Below are 18531 nucleotides of genomic sequence, written 5' to 3' on the forward strand. Positions count from 1 at the left end.
AATATCAAGAATTGTGTGGTTTCAGTTTATTGTATACGTAGTTTAAACAAACAGCAAACGTCATATTTTGAGTTTAAGAAAAGCATTAATCAGATTAATTACATTAAATGCTCTACAACGTATTGAAGTCCCAAAATCATGTCTTCAGCGGGGAAATATCCCCTGAGCGGCCGCTTTGATCCTTGACATTCCATTATGACATCACCATCATTCTGTCAATGGAACGCGCGCACAGAACAATCCCGAGATTAGCTGGAGCGGCGCTGCGAGGGCGCATTTGTCATCAGCCAAGACGAAAACTGTGTCAAGTTGCCAGGGAGGAAGACTCATCCCTCATTCTGCCTTTTTTTTTTTTTGTTAACCATCCCTCATTTGCGCTCGAACTAACGCGTTTGAACCATGGACGCGTCCCTGTTTCAGTTCTTCCTTGAGGAATTCGGCGACCCCAACTGTACTCTTCTGGACGCTTTTCAGGACACTTTATACGAGAATTCGTCTTTTGCGTCGATGAGCGTCGATGGTGGGGGATTACATTCTGTGTTTATGATTCACTCAGCTCTTTTAATGCACATTAATCAGCACCGGTTGTGTTCTCCTCTAAGGTGTCTATTGTAACGCCACCACGGATGAAATCGGAACTTGCTGGCCAAAGAGCAACTCTGGGCGAATCATTGAGCGACCGTGTCCGGAGTATATTAACGGCGTCAAATACAACACCACAAGTAAGTGGCTGCCTTAAGCTTACTGTTCGTCTGTGGAGAAAGAGAGAGAGTTATGTGCAGTATTGAGGTAAATTAGTTTTTTTATTCGCACATTCTGACTTTCTCCTTAAAAATATAATTTCAGAAAAGTATTCTTTTCAATTCCTGAATAGGGAAATCATATAGCAGCCAATGACTATCAAAGTACAACATTGTTCACAGTTAAATAAATAGTGCTAATGTTGTTTCGAAGTCATACTTATGCCATTTCAGGCCAAGTATTAATGGTAAACAATATAGGAAGTGTGTCACAAGTTGTCACAGAGCGAATATGCGAATACATAACCAACTTTACCTCAATTAATTACTGTACTGTATTGTTCTGTATGTTTGGTGGTCAGGTTAAGAGTTTAAATGCATTCAAATAAGTGTTATTCAGCTGATTTCAGCAATAAAAATACATATATTTTAATTATACTGGTTTTAATGTAAACTATTGGTCTGAAACTGGGCATTTGGTGGCATCTGTGCCAAAACAGATCTGATCTCATTACAATATATTGGTTTTGATAGTTAAAACTGAATGGTTTAATGGTTGGTTTGGTTTAAATTGATGGTTTGATGTTTTAATAGAGTTTGTAGTTGAACGAATGTGCGAATATAAAACCAACTTTACCTCAATCATGCATTACTGTGCTGTACTGTGTGTTTGGTGGTCAGGTTAAGAGTTTAAATACATTCAAATAAGTGTTATTCAGCTGATTTCAGCAATAAAAATACTATATTTTTAATTATACTGGTTTTAATGTAAACTATTGGTCTGAAACTGGGCATTTGGTGGCATCTGTGACAAAAGAGATCTGAACTCATTACAATATATTGGTTTTGATAGTTAAAATTGGATGGTTTAATGGTTGGTTTGGATTAAATTGATGGTTTGATGTTTTAATAGAGTTTGTAGTTGAACGAATGTGTGAATATAAAACCAACTTTACCTTAATTGTGCATTGATGTGCTGTACAGTATGTTTGGTGGTCAGGTTAGGAGTTTAAATACATTCAAATAAGTATTCAGCTAAGTAATTCAGCTGATTTCAGCAATAAAAATACAATATTTTAAAAATTGTCAGGGTTTTAATGTAAACTATAAGTCTGAAACTGGGCATTTGGTGGCATCAGTGCCAAAACAGATCTGAACTCATTACAATATATTGTTTTGATAGTTAAAATTTAATGGTTTAATGGTTGGTTTGGTTTAAATTGATGGTTTGATGTTTTAATGGTGTTTGTAGTTGAACGAATGTGCGAATATAAAACCAACTTTACCTTAATTGTGCATTGATGTGCTGTACTGTATGTTTGGTGGACAGGTTAAGAGTTTAAATACATTCAAATAAGTATTCAGCAGAGATGTATAAAGTACTAGAGACCCAGACTTAAGTAAAAGTACAAGTACTCTATCAAAAAGTGACTTGAGTAGAAGTAAAAGTGCTCTTTAAGCACCATACTTAAGTGGAAGTACTAAAGTATTCAACATTTTTTGTACTTAAGTATTGCAAGTAGTTTATTTCAAAATTTACTACTCAAGTACTGAAAGTAAAAGTACAAGTATTGTGTAATGTAGTTATTAAAGAATGCAGTCAAAAGACATCATATTGTTTTGTTTATTTTAAATCTCTTTTTTGGGGGCACGTCATTAAGCAGAACGAAAAGAAACATAACTTACAATACTGTTTTTCTCTCACGCTTGAACCACAGATCTGACCGATTATAACAGCTTTAACACACACCTTTCAAAGTTGTGTGTCACAAAAACAGTCCATAATCCACTCAAAACGCTATTGAAACCCAATTTGGGAGCACAAATTACTGGTTGTAAACGAACGTTCTAATTCACTTGATTTTGATTTTATTGTAAAAAAAAGAAAACGTGTATATTACTGTGTTAAATGAAAATCTGAAATATTTTATGGCTTATGGCTATGATTTAGTATTCAAAAATGTTTCGTTTTGATTATGTTTTAATTAAATTGGTCTTAAACTTCATATTTTATAGTATATTTATTCATTCTGGTACTTTTACCATAAACCAACATCTCAACCATTTGGTAGAGGCTGATATTTTAGAAATTATGGGATGTGTTGGGGGAAAATGTATTGATTGTGTTAACTAGCGACATTAGGAATTAAGAAATGCAATAAATAAAAAAAATTATATTGGTTTTTTCTTGGTGTGACAGTTAAATGGTTACTTGTAATACAATTGTGTCCTTTAATACAGCAGTAAGATATATGAACTGTACCCTTAATTTGACCCGCTCAAAGAAAACACTCTTTCTGAATGCATCAAACAAAACTCATGCACAGAAGACAGCATGAGCATTTATAGCAAATAAACTAATGTAAATATTCTCCCGCCTGCTTTTTAAACGCTGACAGGCGAGGTCTTACACCCGTTTGATTAGTTATTGTCTTCACCTTCTCAACAGAAAGGGCTGATATCGGCTTTAGAAATGAAAGCGTTGTTCACTAATGGCGGGAAGAACAGCCGCGGTTACAGTCTATGTATGTATAATACGCGGTTATCACAGGTAATCTATAATAGACACAGTGGAGAAAACTTGCACCTCATACACGCCTACCAGGCCAGCGGGTCAAATCTCCAAAGTGAGAGAGGCAGAGATGGAGTCTCACAACATTTCTCTGTAGCAGTGAAATAGCGGCTCGTGTGCTGTGCCGCCTTCACTCGCCCTCGCGCCTCCGTCCTTCGCCATAGTATTGCGACACCGCACATAGGAGATAAATGACGTCAGTACGTAATAACCCGTTATGATCTATTACTGAACCGATTTCGACCATTTTGACACCTCTAGTAACGAGTAACGATGCAGCTCATAAAAAATCTATCGGAGTAAAAGTATTAAACTCATCGAAAATATGTACTTAAGTAAAAGTGGAAGTAGGAGAAAAAAACAATACTCCAGTAAAGTACTATACATCTCTGGTATTCAGCTAAGTAATTCAGCTGATTTCAGCAATAAAAATACATATATTTTTGATTATACTGGTTTTAATGTAAACTATTGGTCTGAAACTGGTCATTTGGTGGCATCTGTGCCAAAAGAGATCTGAACTCATCACAATATATTGGTTTTGATAGTAAGACTGTAGTGGTTTAATGATTGGTTTGATTTAAATTGATGGTTTGATGTTTTAATGGTGTTTGTAGTTGAATGAATGTGCGAATATAAAACCAACTTTACCTTGATTGTGCATTGCTGTGTTGTTCTGTAGGTTTGGTGGTCAGGTTAAGAGTTTAAATACAATCAAATAAGTGTTATTCAGCTGATTTCAGCAATAAAAATACTATATTTTAAAAATTGTAATGGTTTTAATGTAAACTATTGGTCTGAAACTGGTCATTTGGTGGCATCTGTGCCAACACAGATCTGAACTCATCACAATATATTGGTATTGATGGTTACAATGTAACGGTTTAATGGTTGATCGGATTTAAATTGATGGTTTGATGTTTTAATAGAGTTTGTAGTTGAACAAATGTGCGAATATAAAACCAACTTTACCTCAATCGTGCATTACTGTGCTGTACTGTATGTTTGGTGGTCAGGTTAAGAGTTTAAATACATTTAAATAAGTGTTCATCTATGTAATTCTGCTGATTTCAACAATAAAAATACTATATTTTAAAATTATACTGGTTTTAATGTAAACTACTTGTCTGAACCTAGTTATTTAGTGGCCTCTGTGCCAAAACAGATCTGAACTCATTACAATATACTGGTTTTGATAGTTAAAATTTAATGGTTCTTTTGGTTTAAATTGATGGTTTGATGTTTTAATAGAGTTTGTAGTTGAATGAATGTGCGAATATAAAACCAACTTTACCTTAATTGTGCATCGCTGTGCTGTATTGTATGTTTGGTGGACAGGTTAAGAGTTTAAATACATTCAAATAAGTGTTATTCAGCTAAGTAATTCAGCTGATTTCAGCAATAAAAATAATATATTTTAAAAATTGTAATGGTTTTAATGTAAACTATTGGTCTAAAACTGGGCATTTGGTAGCATCAGTGCCAAAACAGATCTGAACTCATCACAATATATTGGTTTTGATAGTTAAAATTGGATGGTTTAATTGTTGGTTTGGTTTAAATTGATGGTTTGATGTTTTAATAGAGTTTGTAGTTGAATGAATGTGCGAATATAAAACCAACTTTACCTTAATTGTGCATCGCTGTGCTGTATTGTATGTTTGGTGGACAGGTTAAGAGTTTAAATACATTCAAATAAGTGTTCAGCTAAGTAATTCAGCTGATTTCAGCAATAAAAATACTATATTTTAAAAATTGTAATGGTTTTAATGTAAACTATTGGTCTGAAACTGGGCATTTTGTGGCATCTGTGCCAAAACAGATCTGAACTCATTACAATATAATGGCTTTGATGGTTAAAACTGAATGGTTTAATGGTTGGTTTGATTTATATTGATGGTTTGATGTTTTAATGGTGTTTGTAGTAGAAAACATTATACGTCTGTGATGGTTTCTATCTTTTTTTTTCAGCAGTGAAGCCAGGGGTAAAGATAAATACACTATATAAATAAATATAAATAAATACATTCATTTTTTACTCGAGTTTTTGTCTTGTTTGGAGTCCAAATATTTACTAAACAATTATTAAATCAAATTCAATTTACTTGAAAATTTGTTAAAAAAAAAAACAAATAAAAATAAAATATTTTTTAGATATCTGGACTAGAAACAAAACATTAAGAAATTAAAAAGCTTTTTCTTTTTGCAACATATAGATACGTAGATATTGTATCATTCCTATTTATAACATACCAAGTGATTTTAAAAATAGCCCTGACATTTTCCTCTCAATTCTAACTCATGCGATCTTTATTCATATAATTGATTTAACGATAGCAGTTTAGACTATCGTTCAGCATTTGTGCTTCTGTGGGCAATGTTATCTGCCCTTCCACACGTTCTTTGCTTTAATGTGTGAAATGAAGCAGGACTGTGAGCCTGTGAAGTTCTTAACACACACACAGACACACGCAGACACACATGCTCTTGCATGCTCATGCACGATACATTGCCTCCATGCTGACCTTCAGTAATGCAAGGATACGTTCTATTTTTGTTTTTTAATAAAGAGATGTGCCTAAAAATACCATGACATGTCAACTTAACTTGGCTTAAATGAAAAATTTGACTCGTGCTTTTGTTTTGCAGGATTTTCATAAATATGCAAAACATATACAGCTGTTTTGATTATTGATTAGCTGAAAATATATGTGGAAAACTCAATATATAATTGGGAATTATGATTATTATGTATTATAATATGATGCTAGACAGCAATGCTGTACAATTGCACACTGGGCAACCCAGTTATTTCAAACACATCAATTAATTTATTGTATCAGGATATGTTGTACATTACAAATCTGTTGTTTTGCTTGATGTTGATTATATTGGATGTTTTTTAATTGCTTTCTTCAAGTGTTTTACACATTATTGCATTTTTTTTCAAGTTTTGAAATATGTCTGTATAAAATGAGCAATGCATTGCCACTTTAAATCAATTCCAGGGGGCAAATATCACACCCAAACCATTGATAATTTCTGACATTGTTGTGTTGAATGATTATGTAATTATACTGCTCATTATTATATAATCAATAAGACCCTGTTTAGATCATGAAGCATTTGTGTTACACTGCTGTTCAAAAGACAGATTGCATTTGTTATGGTGTAACTTATATAATTTGTAAGTCATTTGACTTATACTTTATGTTTGTCTTAAAACATAAAAACAACTCTTAAAGGGATAGTTCACCCCAAAAATGAAAATTCTGTCTTGTTTACTCACCCTTTACTGGATCCAAAGCTTTTTCTGTTAAACACAATTGAAGATATTTTGAAGAAATCTGGAAGCTTGTAACCATTGACTTCCATAGTAGGAAAAACAAATACAAGTCAATGGTTACAGGTTTCCAACATTATTCAAAATATCTTCTTTTGTGTTCATTGGATGAAAGAAACATTTGAAACAAGTAAAGGGTGAGTAAATGATGAGAGAATTTTAATATTCGGGTGAATTATGCCTTTAATTAAAATGTACTTTCTTATACTTAACCACTTTTAGAGTTATCAGTGAATTCAAAGTGTTACAGTATCTTTAAGGAGTAAAGTTAGAGCAAAGTCCCTTTTATGGAAGGTAAGTTCACTCCAAACTCATCCAAGACCCGAAGCACTATCTAAATGAATGGGGAATCCTGAAATCTCAAATACTGCATGCTGAATTTACGATTAAATTACATACAGTATTTTAAACCAGCAACTAAATCTGTGCCATAATTGTTGTTGCTTAAGCTCTAATTATATCTAAAGCACATCATTTCCAGCTTGCTACTGCGCATGCGCAAAGATTGACATGACACCAATCTTCTTTACGGCTGTTTTCAATGGTAGCCATAGGCTATTGACCAGAAGGCGGGACTTTCTTCACTGTGTCAGCCATACTGAGCGTTGCACTTTTCCTTATTCATAGTAATGCGGTTAACTTGGGCTGGGCAATCTGGCAAACATGCAATCTCGATAATTATTTTCCATATTGAACGATAACGATATATATTTTTATATAAGTTGTTTTGTTTTGTGTCCTATTAGTGTTTATAGCAGCGTGGGACACATATATGACTGTGTTTTGGTGTTTCGTGACTAAAGGTGTGAACCTATACTGGTCTCACGGTTTGATTCGGTTACGATTATCATGCCATCGATTCGGTTCAATTCGATATCTCGGTGCATCACGGTGCATTGATGATGCTTTCCATACACAGTGTTGTATTTTGGGGGGTGGCTATAGCAAGCTGTCTGTATACACACACACACACACGAACACACAGCACCACACTGTCTATCATTCACACACATACACAAACATAGACAGCACCAAACAAACACACACTCCACGCACGCTTGCTTGCTTGCTCGCTCGGGAGCGATATTGTGAGACCGCCCACTCCTGTTAAAGCTACACCAGAGTTACCGACCGCTGCTGCGCTTTATTCGGAAATTTATTCCCGCGCCGCATGAAATCTGGTCGGGTCCCGCGACAATGCACAGGTACAGCCGCGGGAATGCATACAGCCGAGAGGAAAAGAGAAGGGAGGAAAAGTCACACCAGCAGCCGAGAGGAAAAGTCACGCCAGCAGATGAAATGGGCCACAGTGAGAGAGAGAGAGAGAGAGAGAAATGGAGTAATTTCGTTCCCTCAATCGCAGAGAAATAAGGGGTTCTGCTCTAAGTGTCAGTGAAAGACTTTTCAGTAAACACACACACACACACACAGTGAAATTTTTAAGTAGTTGCCGCCTGTAGTGTTGTAAATACCGTGCTCACCTCCCTCGCGACAGAGCGCATATGAGATAAATGACATCAGTACATAATAACCAGTTATGATTATTACTGAAACGATACCGAATTGTCCGCGTCTGCATGGCGGTGCACAGAAGAAACAGTTAATTTTGACACCCCTATTCGTGACCCTTTAAACACTGATTTTTGCATATTAGGTCCCCTTTAAATGTTTACTCAGTAATGATTGAAATAGTATATTGTGGGTTTTAAAGAGAACTGTGGATGTTCGAGGGAATAAAATTTGTAAGAGAATGAGAGCGTCTGTTATCTCCTGTGGTGGCTGGCAGTTATGAGCACAAATCGGTACTTATCGGCATCCCCCTGTGTGCCGGCACAGCATGCAACTTTGTTCAGCATATTGATGTGACTTTCACATTAGAAGATAATGCAGTGCCTAAACCTAAGCCTCTCATTGCTTAGCTCTGAATGCATTCTTTAAATAGTAATACTCATATAGTGACCTCCTGATTAAATTGCAATTTTATAGACTCTTTATGCATTTTATTTTTTATTTCACAAATCTGGCATCTCCTTTACTGGCGTAACTAATCCAATTTGCCACCTCGTTGGTGTACAGCACTGTGCCATGAGTCTTTTCTGCACAAACATGCTTCTGGGGTTTATAATTAGGTTTGTTATGTGTTTCATTCGCAAAGGTCAGCAGTGTTTGCGTGCTGCAGTTAATATTGTGCGATGATCCTGGCCTCGCGGTTCATCCAATCCCAATTTGTCCGCTGGCCTCTGTCTATCAGCCATGGCCTCCTGACCGTCCCGTATCTTTTAATTGGCTCCTTCACTCTGCCTCCTCTCCACCAATCAGGTGTTCAGATGCACTTTGGCACCAGGTGGATTCTGCACCTCTGAATGCGTAAAGCGATTTGAGTGCGGTTTATTTAAATGCAGCGTTTTTACACCATTCGTGGCAGCAGTAATTCATCAAATGTGACCCTGCAGGTCCATGGACCACAAAATCAGTCTTAAAGGGATAGCTCACCGAAAAATAAAAATCCTATTATCATTTGCTGATCGTTTTCTCCTATATTTGTGTTCAATAGGATAAAGTAACTAATAAAGTAAGGTTTGGAACCACTTGAGGGTGAGTAAATAGTGAGTACATATTTCCTTTTTGGGTGAGCTATCCCTTGCACATATACATTAGCCTAAAAATCAGTGTATTGGTCAAAATGATCTTTTTTTGTGTGTGCCAAAATGATTCCCCTTTTTTACAAGATGTAAAATAAGTCTCTGATGTGCGTGAGTGTGTGTGTGAAGTTTCAGCTCAAAATACCACACAGATAATGTTTTATAACTCTTTGAAACTGACCCTTTTAGGCATTGATCATTTAGACCAGTGGTTTTCAACCAGGGGGCCGTGACAATGCAGGGGGCCACCAGCTGTTATTAATCGAAATACAATTTTTAATATATGTCAAATAATTTAATGTATTATGACTATTAGGGTTGTGATTATTTATAAATAATTAATTATTTCATAACAAATTAATTATTTGTAGCCTACAGTTTCAACTAAGACCATACTAACCGCATGGTCTTTGTTTTACCCATAACCAAATCATAAATAAATAAAGATAAGGTACACACAAATTACCACCTGTCAATCACTTTTTCCGCAGGACTCTGGCATGAATAGGCAGAGTGATCTGTGTCGTTATAATGGCGTCGACACACTTGGTTGGTAAAAAAGGTGCACAACCAACAGGAACCAACCAACAGTATCTGAGGTTTTCACTAAAATTACTAAGTACAAGCGTGAAAGCGAAATATTGAAGCAGTTTACTGACGCTGTGACACGTTACCTAAAGGATTCAAAAAATCAAAGAGTCATTAGACAGAGACGAGATGAATCACGTTTAACAACTATAGTGAGACGCGATCCAGTGGTACATCCTTGATGAACTGTCCGACGTGCACTGCACTCTGGAGCTCAGACGAGCGCATGACAGTATGTATGGCTGTGTGTGTGTGTGTGTGTGTGTGGTCACATGATGTGCGTTTTCAGCGGATGGAGGGCTGTTCAGAAATGCTAGGTAAAACACAGTGTGGATGTGAATAATTTTCGTTCTAAAATGGCATTTTAAAACTAAGACTTACTAGTTTAAACGGAGCCTCAGGATCGGCGATGCCGGCTCAGCATCGTGTTGTCTATTGGCCATCGGCGATGGACGATGGCATTGTCTATCGACCCAACCCTAATGACTGTTATGATGTTTAAGTGACGATAAATAAATAATAAATTGTTATGCGGTGACGCGTTCACCGTTTGGTTGGTTTAATACCAAACTGCTACTTTAACTTTTTTTATTATTTGCTGAATACATGTCAGCGGGTCCAGTGCTCTAGTTCTCTGCTGATTTTGACTGCTCGACTAAACTAGGGACCTGCACTAGCAGAACCCGAGCCAAGATTTGAGAAGATAATACTTATATTAATAAATAAAGTTAGTGCGGGCATTAAGATGCTTAAAACCTGCTTAAAAGTATGCTCGAAATAATCTGCGGCAGTCCCGTGAAATGCATATATTATAGGCCTATGTAAAATCATAATTTTAAAAGGAAACAAGGTTATTATAGTTAACGAAAACAAACGAAAAAACGAAAACTAAAATTTAAAATAATTTTCGTTAACTGAAAAATAAAAACGAGAGTTAAAAAAAAAAATCTAGAACTAACTGAAACGGGATTGTGTACATACAAAACTAACTGAAACTAACTAAAATTATAGCAAAAACGTCATTCATTTTCGTCTTTGTAAATGTATTGAATACATAAGCCGATTGAATGAAATCTATTTACTTCGCGATGCCAGGTGTTTGACCTGTACGGCACCTCAGAGTCTTTGATTCCATTGGCCAGATCAAGCAAGTTCTCCTCCAGTCAGTCCTTACTGTTGATATGTCTCCTATATAGCTCAAATCTTTGCCAACTTTCATACATAATGCCTAGCTCATATTTTCTATTATCAAGGCAATAACTAAGAAGAAAAAAAAATGCAAAAATCGTATGTATGTGCGAATACTTGAAATTGGCATCACATGTAATTGGCATGTTATGGAATTAAACTATGGCAAATAAGTGAGAGCCCACACAGAACATATATGTTTTAATAAATGTTTTGATGTAGGTTTTTAATATATGTGACATATAAAATTGGCCGTTTTCTTATATTATATGTACATATATTAAACTGGCCGTTTTCCTGTATTATATGTGGGTGGGCCATTTATATGGATACACCTTAATAAAATGGGAATGGTTGGGGATATTAACGTCCTGTTTGTGGCACATTAGTATATGTGAGGGGGCTCATGAATGAATAAAGTTACGTTAAAACCAAGCACACCATTGTTTTTCTTGTGAAATTCCCAATAAGTTTGATGTGTCACATGACCCTCTTCCTATTGAAAAAAAACAAAAGTTGGATCCAAGATGGCCGACTTCAAAATGGCCACAATGGTCACCATCCATCTTGAAAAGTTTGCCCCCTCACATATACTAATGTGCAACAAACAGGGCGTTAATATCACCAACCATTCCCATTTTATTAAGGTGTATCCATATAAATGGCCCACCCTGTACATATATAGGAAAACGGCTAATTTTACATATGTCACATATATTAAAAACCTATGTCAAAACCTATATCAAAACATATATGTTAATATAGGTTCTTTCTGTGTGGGTATCTCTTTAATTTGTGTAAAGTAATAAGTTAACTTGATTACTTCATGGGTGGAATGGTGGCTCAATGGTGGAGTTTGCATGTTGGGTTTCCCCCCACAGTCCAAACACTTTATAAGTGAATTTGGTAGTAACATGTACAATATATAACTAAATTGGCAGTAGTGTATGAGTGTGTACGTGTGTGAATGTGAGTGTGTATGAGTGTTTCCCAGTATTGGGTTGCAGCTGGAAGGGCATCCGCTGCGTTAAACATATGCCGGAATAGTTGGCGGTTCATTCTGCTGTGGCGCCCCCTGATAAAGAGCCAAAGGGAAATGAATGAATGAATGATCGATTGTGTGGAAGCCAGTGTGTTTGTCACTGAAGTTGTATTTTGCTTCCTCAGACTTAATATAAATCCTCGGGAAGGATTATTTATAGCTGGCATCCATGCGATGTATAAAACTAATAGCATGTTGCCATCGAAGCCTTTTTCCTGTGCAGAGCCACTATCTGGATCGTCTCTAAGCACCCCTGTCGGCGGTGTCCATTCAACTGACTGCTACTGTCTGTCACAGTAATCCATTTCATCCTGTCCACTGTAGCCTCAAGCACATACTAAATGCAAGTCTCTCCTGCTTCAGTTTTAGGTAGGGATGCACCGATACCATTTTTTGGAACTGATCAGATACCAAAATTGTATCGACTGATACAGATCTGATCCCGATACTGTGCCGTATGTTTTAAACATAATGCAATTACTATAGTTCTGGTAATAAACTCAAATAATATATCTTCTTTATTAAAAATAACAGACCTATAAGCCTACTGTATGGCAGACAGCACAATCTAATCCAGCCTATGTTTCCTTAAACTCCTTAAGTGCCAAAACACAAACTGGTCTAATAAATAACATATTAATATAAATAAAATGACAGTGAAATTGTTTTTATGGAATGTGCTGGTGCTATATTATAAATATCAGAGACTCTTTAAACAAGAAACCCCTATGCTCACCTGAAAAATGTGTAATTATTCAAATGTATTTAATTAATTTTTATATTTGTACAGTTTGTATGTTTGTATTTTGGTTATACTGCACTTTCCTCCCCCTGGCATTTATGGTTTTTAAAAAACGATTGGCACTATTAAAGAAAAGACATCTAATAGATATCTGACATTGACGTAAAAACATGTCAAAAATGTATTATAGGACTGTCCTGTAATCAATTTTTGATGTTAATTAGACGTCATTTTAATGTCAATAGATGTCACTAACATGAATTAACAGTGAGCAATGCATTTGTTACAGTATTTGTACATCTTGGTTGATGTTAAGGAAAATACTTCAGTTCATTGTTAGTGCTTGTGAGCTCACTAATATTAAGTGTGGTTTATTTATAAACTAATTTCGAGAGGATCACTTGCTTATGATCAACACGGCTGGCTCCTCATTAGCTGCGTAATCTGACCCATTAGATGATTACTGAAGCATTATAAATAACCAGAGTTTTTCACTCCAGTTATCTTCGTCTTGAAGCTCCCCCCCCCCCCCCCCCCTTCCACCCCTACTTCCTCCCCCTTTTTCTGATAGGGCGACACGGTGGCCCAGTGGCTAGCACTGTTGCCTCACAGCAAGAACACCGCTGGTCCAACCTCCTATCGGGCTGGTTGGTGTTTCTGTGCGGAGTTAACATGTTCTCCCCGTGTTCGCGTAGGTTTCCCCCGGGTCCCCCGGTTTCCTCCCACCGTCCAAAAACATAAACTATAGCCAATCGACTAAACCAAATTATCACCGAAAACAACACTAGTTTACACTTCTCACGCGGCGACAAGCAGGGGAGGGGAATCCTTGAGACCTACCTGAGCTCGAACTCCGCTCTCGCCCTTCTAACGGCAGGGAGCCTCGGGCTCGAGGATATTACGAGCTCAGGGCTCTCTCCCGGGACAGCATGCCAAATACGCTTTATTGATTATCAGCTAAGTGTGAACTCTTGAAAACAGCACAACTTTGGATTTGAATGATCCATTAGTAGATGTTGAATTGTGATTTATTAACGCTTGACAGGTATTGTCCATACTGAGTTCACGTTAGGAAACACATTAAAGTGTGACCATATTTTCTAGCACAACCAATATATAAGTACAAATCTACATTTTAAAGTATTGTTTATATTGTATTTGTGCATATACATTAGTTTAGTCAGTAATAAAGAAGAATCTGGAGCCAATCTAACATAAAACATGCAAAAAATAGTAGGCTAAATTTATATGTTAGGGGGAAAAAAATCAAGAGAAGCCAAAAAATATATCAAATTCAGTAGATTTATTTTGTTGCATCCCTCTTGAATTTAAATGTATTATCTCTTTTATTTTTTAAGATTTTCAGTGGCTAAAATATTATTCATTCATTCATTTTCTTTTCAGCTTATAGTCCCTTTATTAATCTGGGGTTGCCACAGCAGAATGAACTGCCAACTTATCCAGCACATGTTTTATGCAGTGGATGACCTTCCAGCTGCAACCCATCACTGGAAAACACCCATACACACTCATTCACACTAAAGAAACCCACGCGAACACAGGGAGAACATGCAAACTCCATACAAAAATGCCAACTGACCCAGCTGGGGCTTGAACCAGTGACCTTCTTGCTGTGAGGCTATTGTGCTACCTACTGTGCCACCATGCTGCCCCTATAATATTATTTTAATAGATATAGTTGTTTCAAAAGTTTGTTTTTGTTTAAATGCACCAAAAATGTGACATGCATTCACTTAAATATAATTGATTCACACAATATATTGCTTAAGGGGGTTAATAATATTGACCTTAAAATGGAGTTTAAAAAAATTTAAAACTGCTTTTATTCTAGCCGAAATAAAACAAATAAGACTTTCTCCAGAAGAAAAAATATTATAGGAAATACTGTGAAAAATTCCTCTCTCTGTTGTACATCGCTTGGGAAATATTTGAAAAAAAAATGAAAAAATTCACAGGAGGGCGAATAATTTACAGTTCAACTGTATGAATTGAAATAAATTGTAAAGCGTAAGTAGAATCATATGACCTCTATAAATCATGAAACAAGTAAATCCACCCAGAATCACAAGCTTAAGTCCTGTGTAGGTGGCATCTGGCAAAAACGTGAACCCGTTTTACCTGCCAGTGAAGCGCATCACATACAGTACTGTTAAACACGGGCTAAAAAAATCCACGTTAGCCTCCATAGACAGCTGTCTCTGCCCTCCCTAGGGTGCAGAAGCAATCAGCACCTACAGTACAAGCACTGCAGTACAAACCACAAAATGTTCCTCATCTGGTAGAAGTCATGTGTAAATGCATGGATGGCTAAATCAGTTACAAAGCCCTCTACTCTCCTCTAACATTCCCATAGGAACTATTTATCACACATAAATCTATTACAAATCAAGTACATGTTGCTAACTGAGAGTAAACATGCAGGGATTTACAAACCTGTTCTCATTTTCCGAATTGATCACACCTAAATGTGTAGCATATCACATCTTATCAGCGGTGGACATACAGTTGAAGTCAGAATTATTAGCCCCCCTGTATATTTTTCCTCCAATTTCTCAATTTCTCTGATTTCTTTATTCAATTCACCTTTATTTGTAAAGCGCTTTTACAATGTAGATTGTGTCAAAGCAGCTTCACATAGAAGATTATAGTGAGTCGAAACAGAGCAGTTCAGATTTCAGAGTTGAAGTTCAGTTTAGTTCAGTTCAGTGTGGTTTAATTTTCACTGCTGAGAGTCTCAACACTGAAGAGCAAATCCAACGATGCGCAGCTCTACAGGTACCGAACTATGCAAGCCAGCGGCGAGGAAAAAACGTTCCAAATTAACCAATTGACAAAAGTGAAGAATAAAAAAGCTAAGTTGAGAACCCAGAGGAAACCCACGCTGCCCACTGCACCTCCGTGCTGCCCATCTCTACATCATAAAAAAGGCAAATGCATATGAATAAGCGATTGAATGAATGAGCGAATAAATTAATTGATGATTGAATGAACAAGCAAATGAATGAATGAATAATGAATAGAGTAATTGATGAATGAATGAATGAATAAGCAAATGAATGAATGAATGAGCAAATAAATTAATTGATGATTAAATGAACAAGCAAATGAATGAATGAATAATTAATTGATAAATGAATGAATGAACAAATGAATGAATAAGCAAATGAATGAATGAATGAGTGAATAAATTAATTGATGAATGAATGAACAAGCAAATGAATGAATGAATGAATGAATGAGCGAATAAATTAATTGATGATTGAATGAACAAGCAAATGAATGAATTAATAATTAATTGATAAATGAATGAATGAACAAATGAATGAATAATCAGATGAATGAATGAATGAGTGAATAAATTAATTGATGAATGAATGAACAAGCAAATGAATAATGAATAAATTAATTGATGAATGAATGAACAAATTAATGAATAAGCGAATAAATGAATAAGCAAATGAATGAATGAATAATGAATAAATTAATTGATGAATAAATGAATGAATGAATAACATGAATGAATGAATGAATGAATGAATGATTATATATATGAATGAATGAATGAATGAATGAATGAATGAATGAATGAATGAGCAAATGAATGAATGAATGAGCAAATGAATGAATGAATGAACAAATGAATGAATGAGCGAATAAATTAATTGATGATTGAATGAACAAGGAAATGAATGAATGAATAATTCATTGATAAATGAATGAATAAGCAAATGAATGAGTGAATAAATTAATTGATGAATGAATGAACAAGCAAATGAATAATGAAGAAATTAATTGATGAATGAATGAACAAATTAACGAATAAGCGAATAAATGAATAAGCAAATAAATTAATTGATGACTGAATGAATAAGCAAATGAATGAATGAATAATGAATAAATTAATTGATGAATAAATGAATGAATGAATAAAATGAATGAATGAATGAAGATATATATATATAGTAAATGAAGAGCAAAAGACAGCGATGCGCAGCTCTACAGGTACCGAATTATGCAAGCCAGCGGCGAGGAAAAAACTTTCCAAATTAACCAATTGACAAAAGTGAAGAATAAAAAAGCTAAGTTGAGAACCCGGAGGAAACCCACGCTGCCCACTGCACCTCCGTGCTGCCCATCTCTACATCATAAAAAAGGCATATGCACTGCACATATTGGTACTAGCACCTCAAACTGCTCTCTTAGGGTGTAATTCTTTAACTATTTTCCTCCTGAAAATGCAATTTGATGCAGTGAACTTAATTAAAACTGGCTGCTTTTTGCATATAAATAACGTGGCTCACATTTCAATCGCATCGCCCACCCTTAAGCAGTTTAACCGAGGATTTAATTGAAAACCATGGGACAATATTTATGCATAAAACATTGTGCATGATGCATAATACCAGCTATAGTCCTCTAGAAAAAACAAAACCTTGTGAGAATCCATGCAACACCATGCAGCCATTTCTCCTCTGGCTACACAGTCCAAATATAGCCTGGATGTGGGTGTGTTTGAGGTCCATCCAGGATTGAATAGCAGAGCACAGGAAGATGTTGTGTCCATCAGTTCATGCTCTGTTCTGGGAGATTGCAGAGACACGGATGTTGAATCATTGAGACGCCTCTCTCTGGTTGGATGGAGCAGGTCGCAATTTGTAGATGTCAGGGAGCGACATTGTGTTGAGTCAGAGCTGGATCTCACAGAATAAAGCACCCCGAGGTTAAGTATCCAGATGGTAGGCAGGAATGTTTAAAAAAAAGACTAAGGTGAGTGTAAATGCCAATCGCTTAATTTAAAACTGAGATCGAGTTTACAGCTTTTTTTGAGTTAACTACAGGACTTCGGTTAAACGTTGAGTCAACTCAAAAAATCTGTGCAGCAAGCGGCCTTACAATTTTAATCCTCGGTTGTCACAAAAGACTTTCAGATGATTTTATTAACGTTAACATGAACACACTTTAAAATCTTCAGATACATAACATTAAATAACATTTTAGCTAACTTTTATTTTATATAATGTTTATTTTGTAATGTAAATAAATAAGTGAATGAATGATTAAGTGAATGATTGAATGCAGAAGTGAATGAAAGAATGAGCAAATGAATGAATGAATGAATGAGCGAATAAATTAATTGATGATTGAATGAACAAGCAAATGAATAATGAACAAATTAATTGATGAGTGAAGGAATGAACAAATGAATGAATAAGCAAATGAATAAATGAATGAATAAATTAATTGATGAATTAATGATCAAGCAAAGGATTGAATGAATAATGAATAAATTAATTCATAAATAAATGAATGAATGAACAAATTAATGCATAAGCAAATGAATGAATGAATAAATGAATTGATGAATGAATGAACAAATGAATGAATGAATGAGCGAATAAATTGATGATTGAACGAACAAGCAAATGAATGTATGAATAAATGAATTGATGAATGAATGAATGAATGAATGAATGAATGAATTAGCAAATGAATGAATGAGCTAATAAATTAACTGATGAATGAATAAACAAGCAAATTAATGAATATAAATGAATAAATGAATTGATGAATCAATGAATGAATAAATAATGCATAAGCAAATGAATGAATGAATAAATGAATTGATGAATAAATGAACAAATTGAATGAATGA

General features: G+C 35.4%; 1 protein-coding gene across 1 annotated transcript in view; it reads left to right on the forward strand.

Annotated features, from left to right (window-relative positions):
* Window positions 1-356: 356 nt before the first annotated feature.
* Window positions 357-18531, forward strand: part of LOC130239521 (corticotropin-releasing factor receptor 2) — a 110659-nt gene continuing 92484 nt past the window's right edge. Inside the window, exons 1-2 of the mRNA XM_056470767.1 lie at window positions 357-520; window positions 603-722. Coding sequence (XP_056326742.1) covers window positions 400-520; window positions 603-722 — 241 coding nt within the window. The 5' untranslated portion in view covers window positions 357-399. The remainder of the gene's footprint in view (window positions 521-602; window positions 723-18531) is intronic.

This window comes from Danio aesculapii, chromosome 2 (genome assembly GCF_903798145.1).
Source record: "Danio aesculapii chromosome 2, fDanAes4.1, whole genome shotgun sequence".
Lineage (NCBI taxonomy): Eukaryota > Metazoa > Chordata > Actinopteri > Cypriniformes > Danionidae > Danio > Danio aesculapii.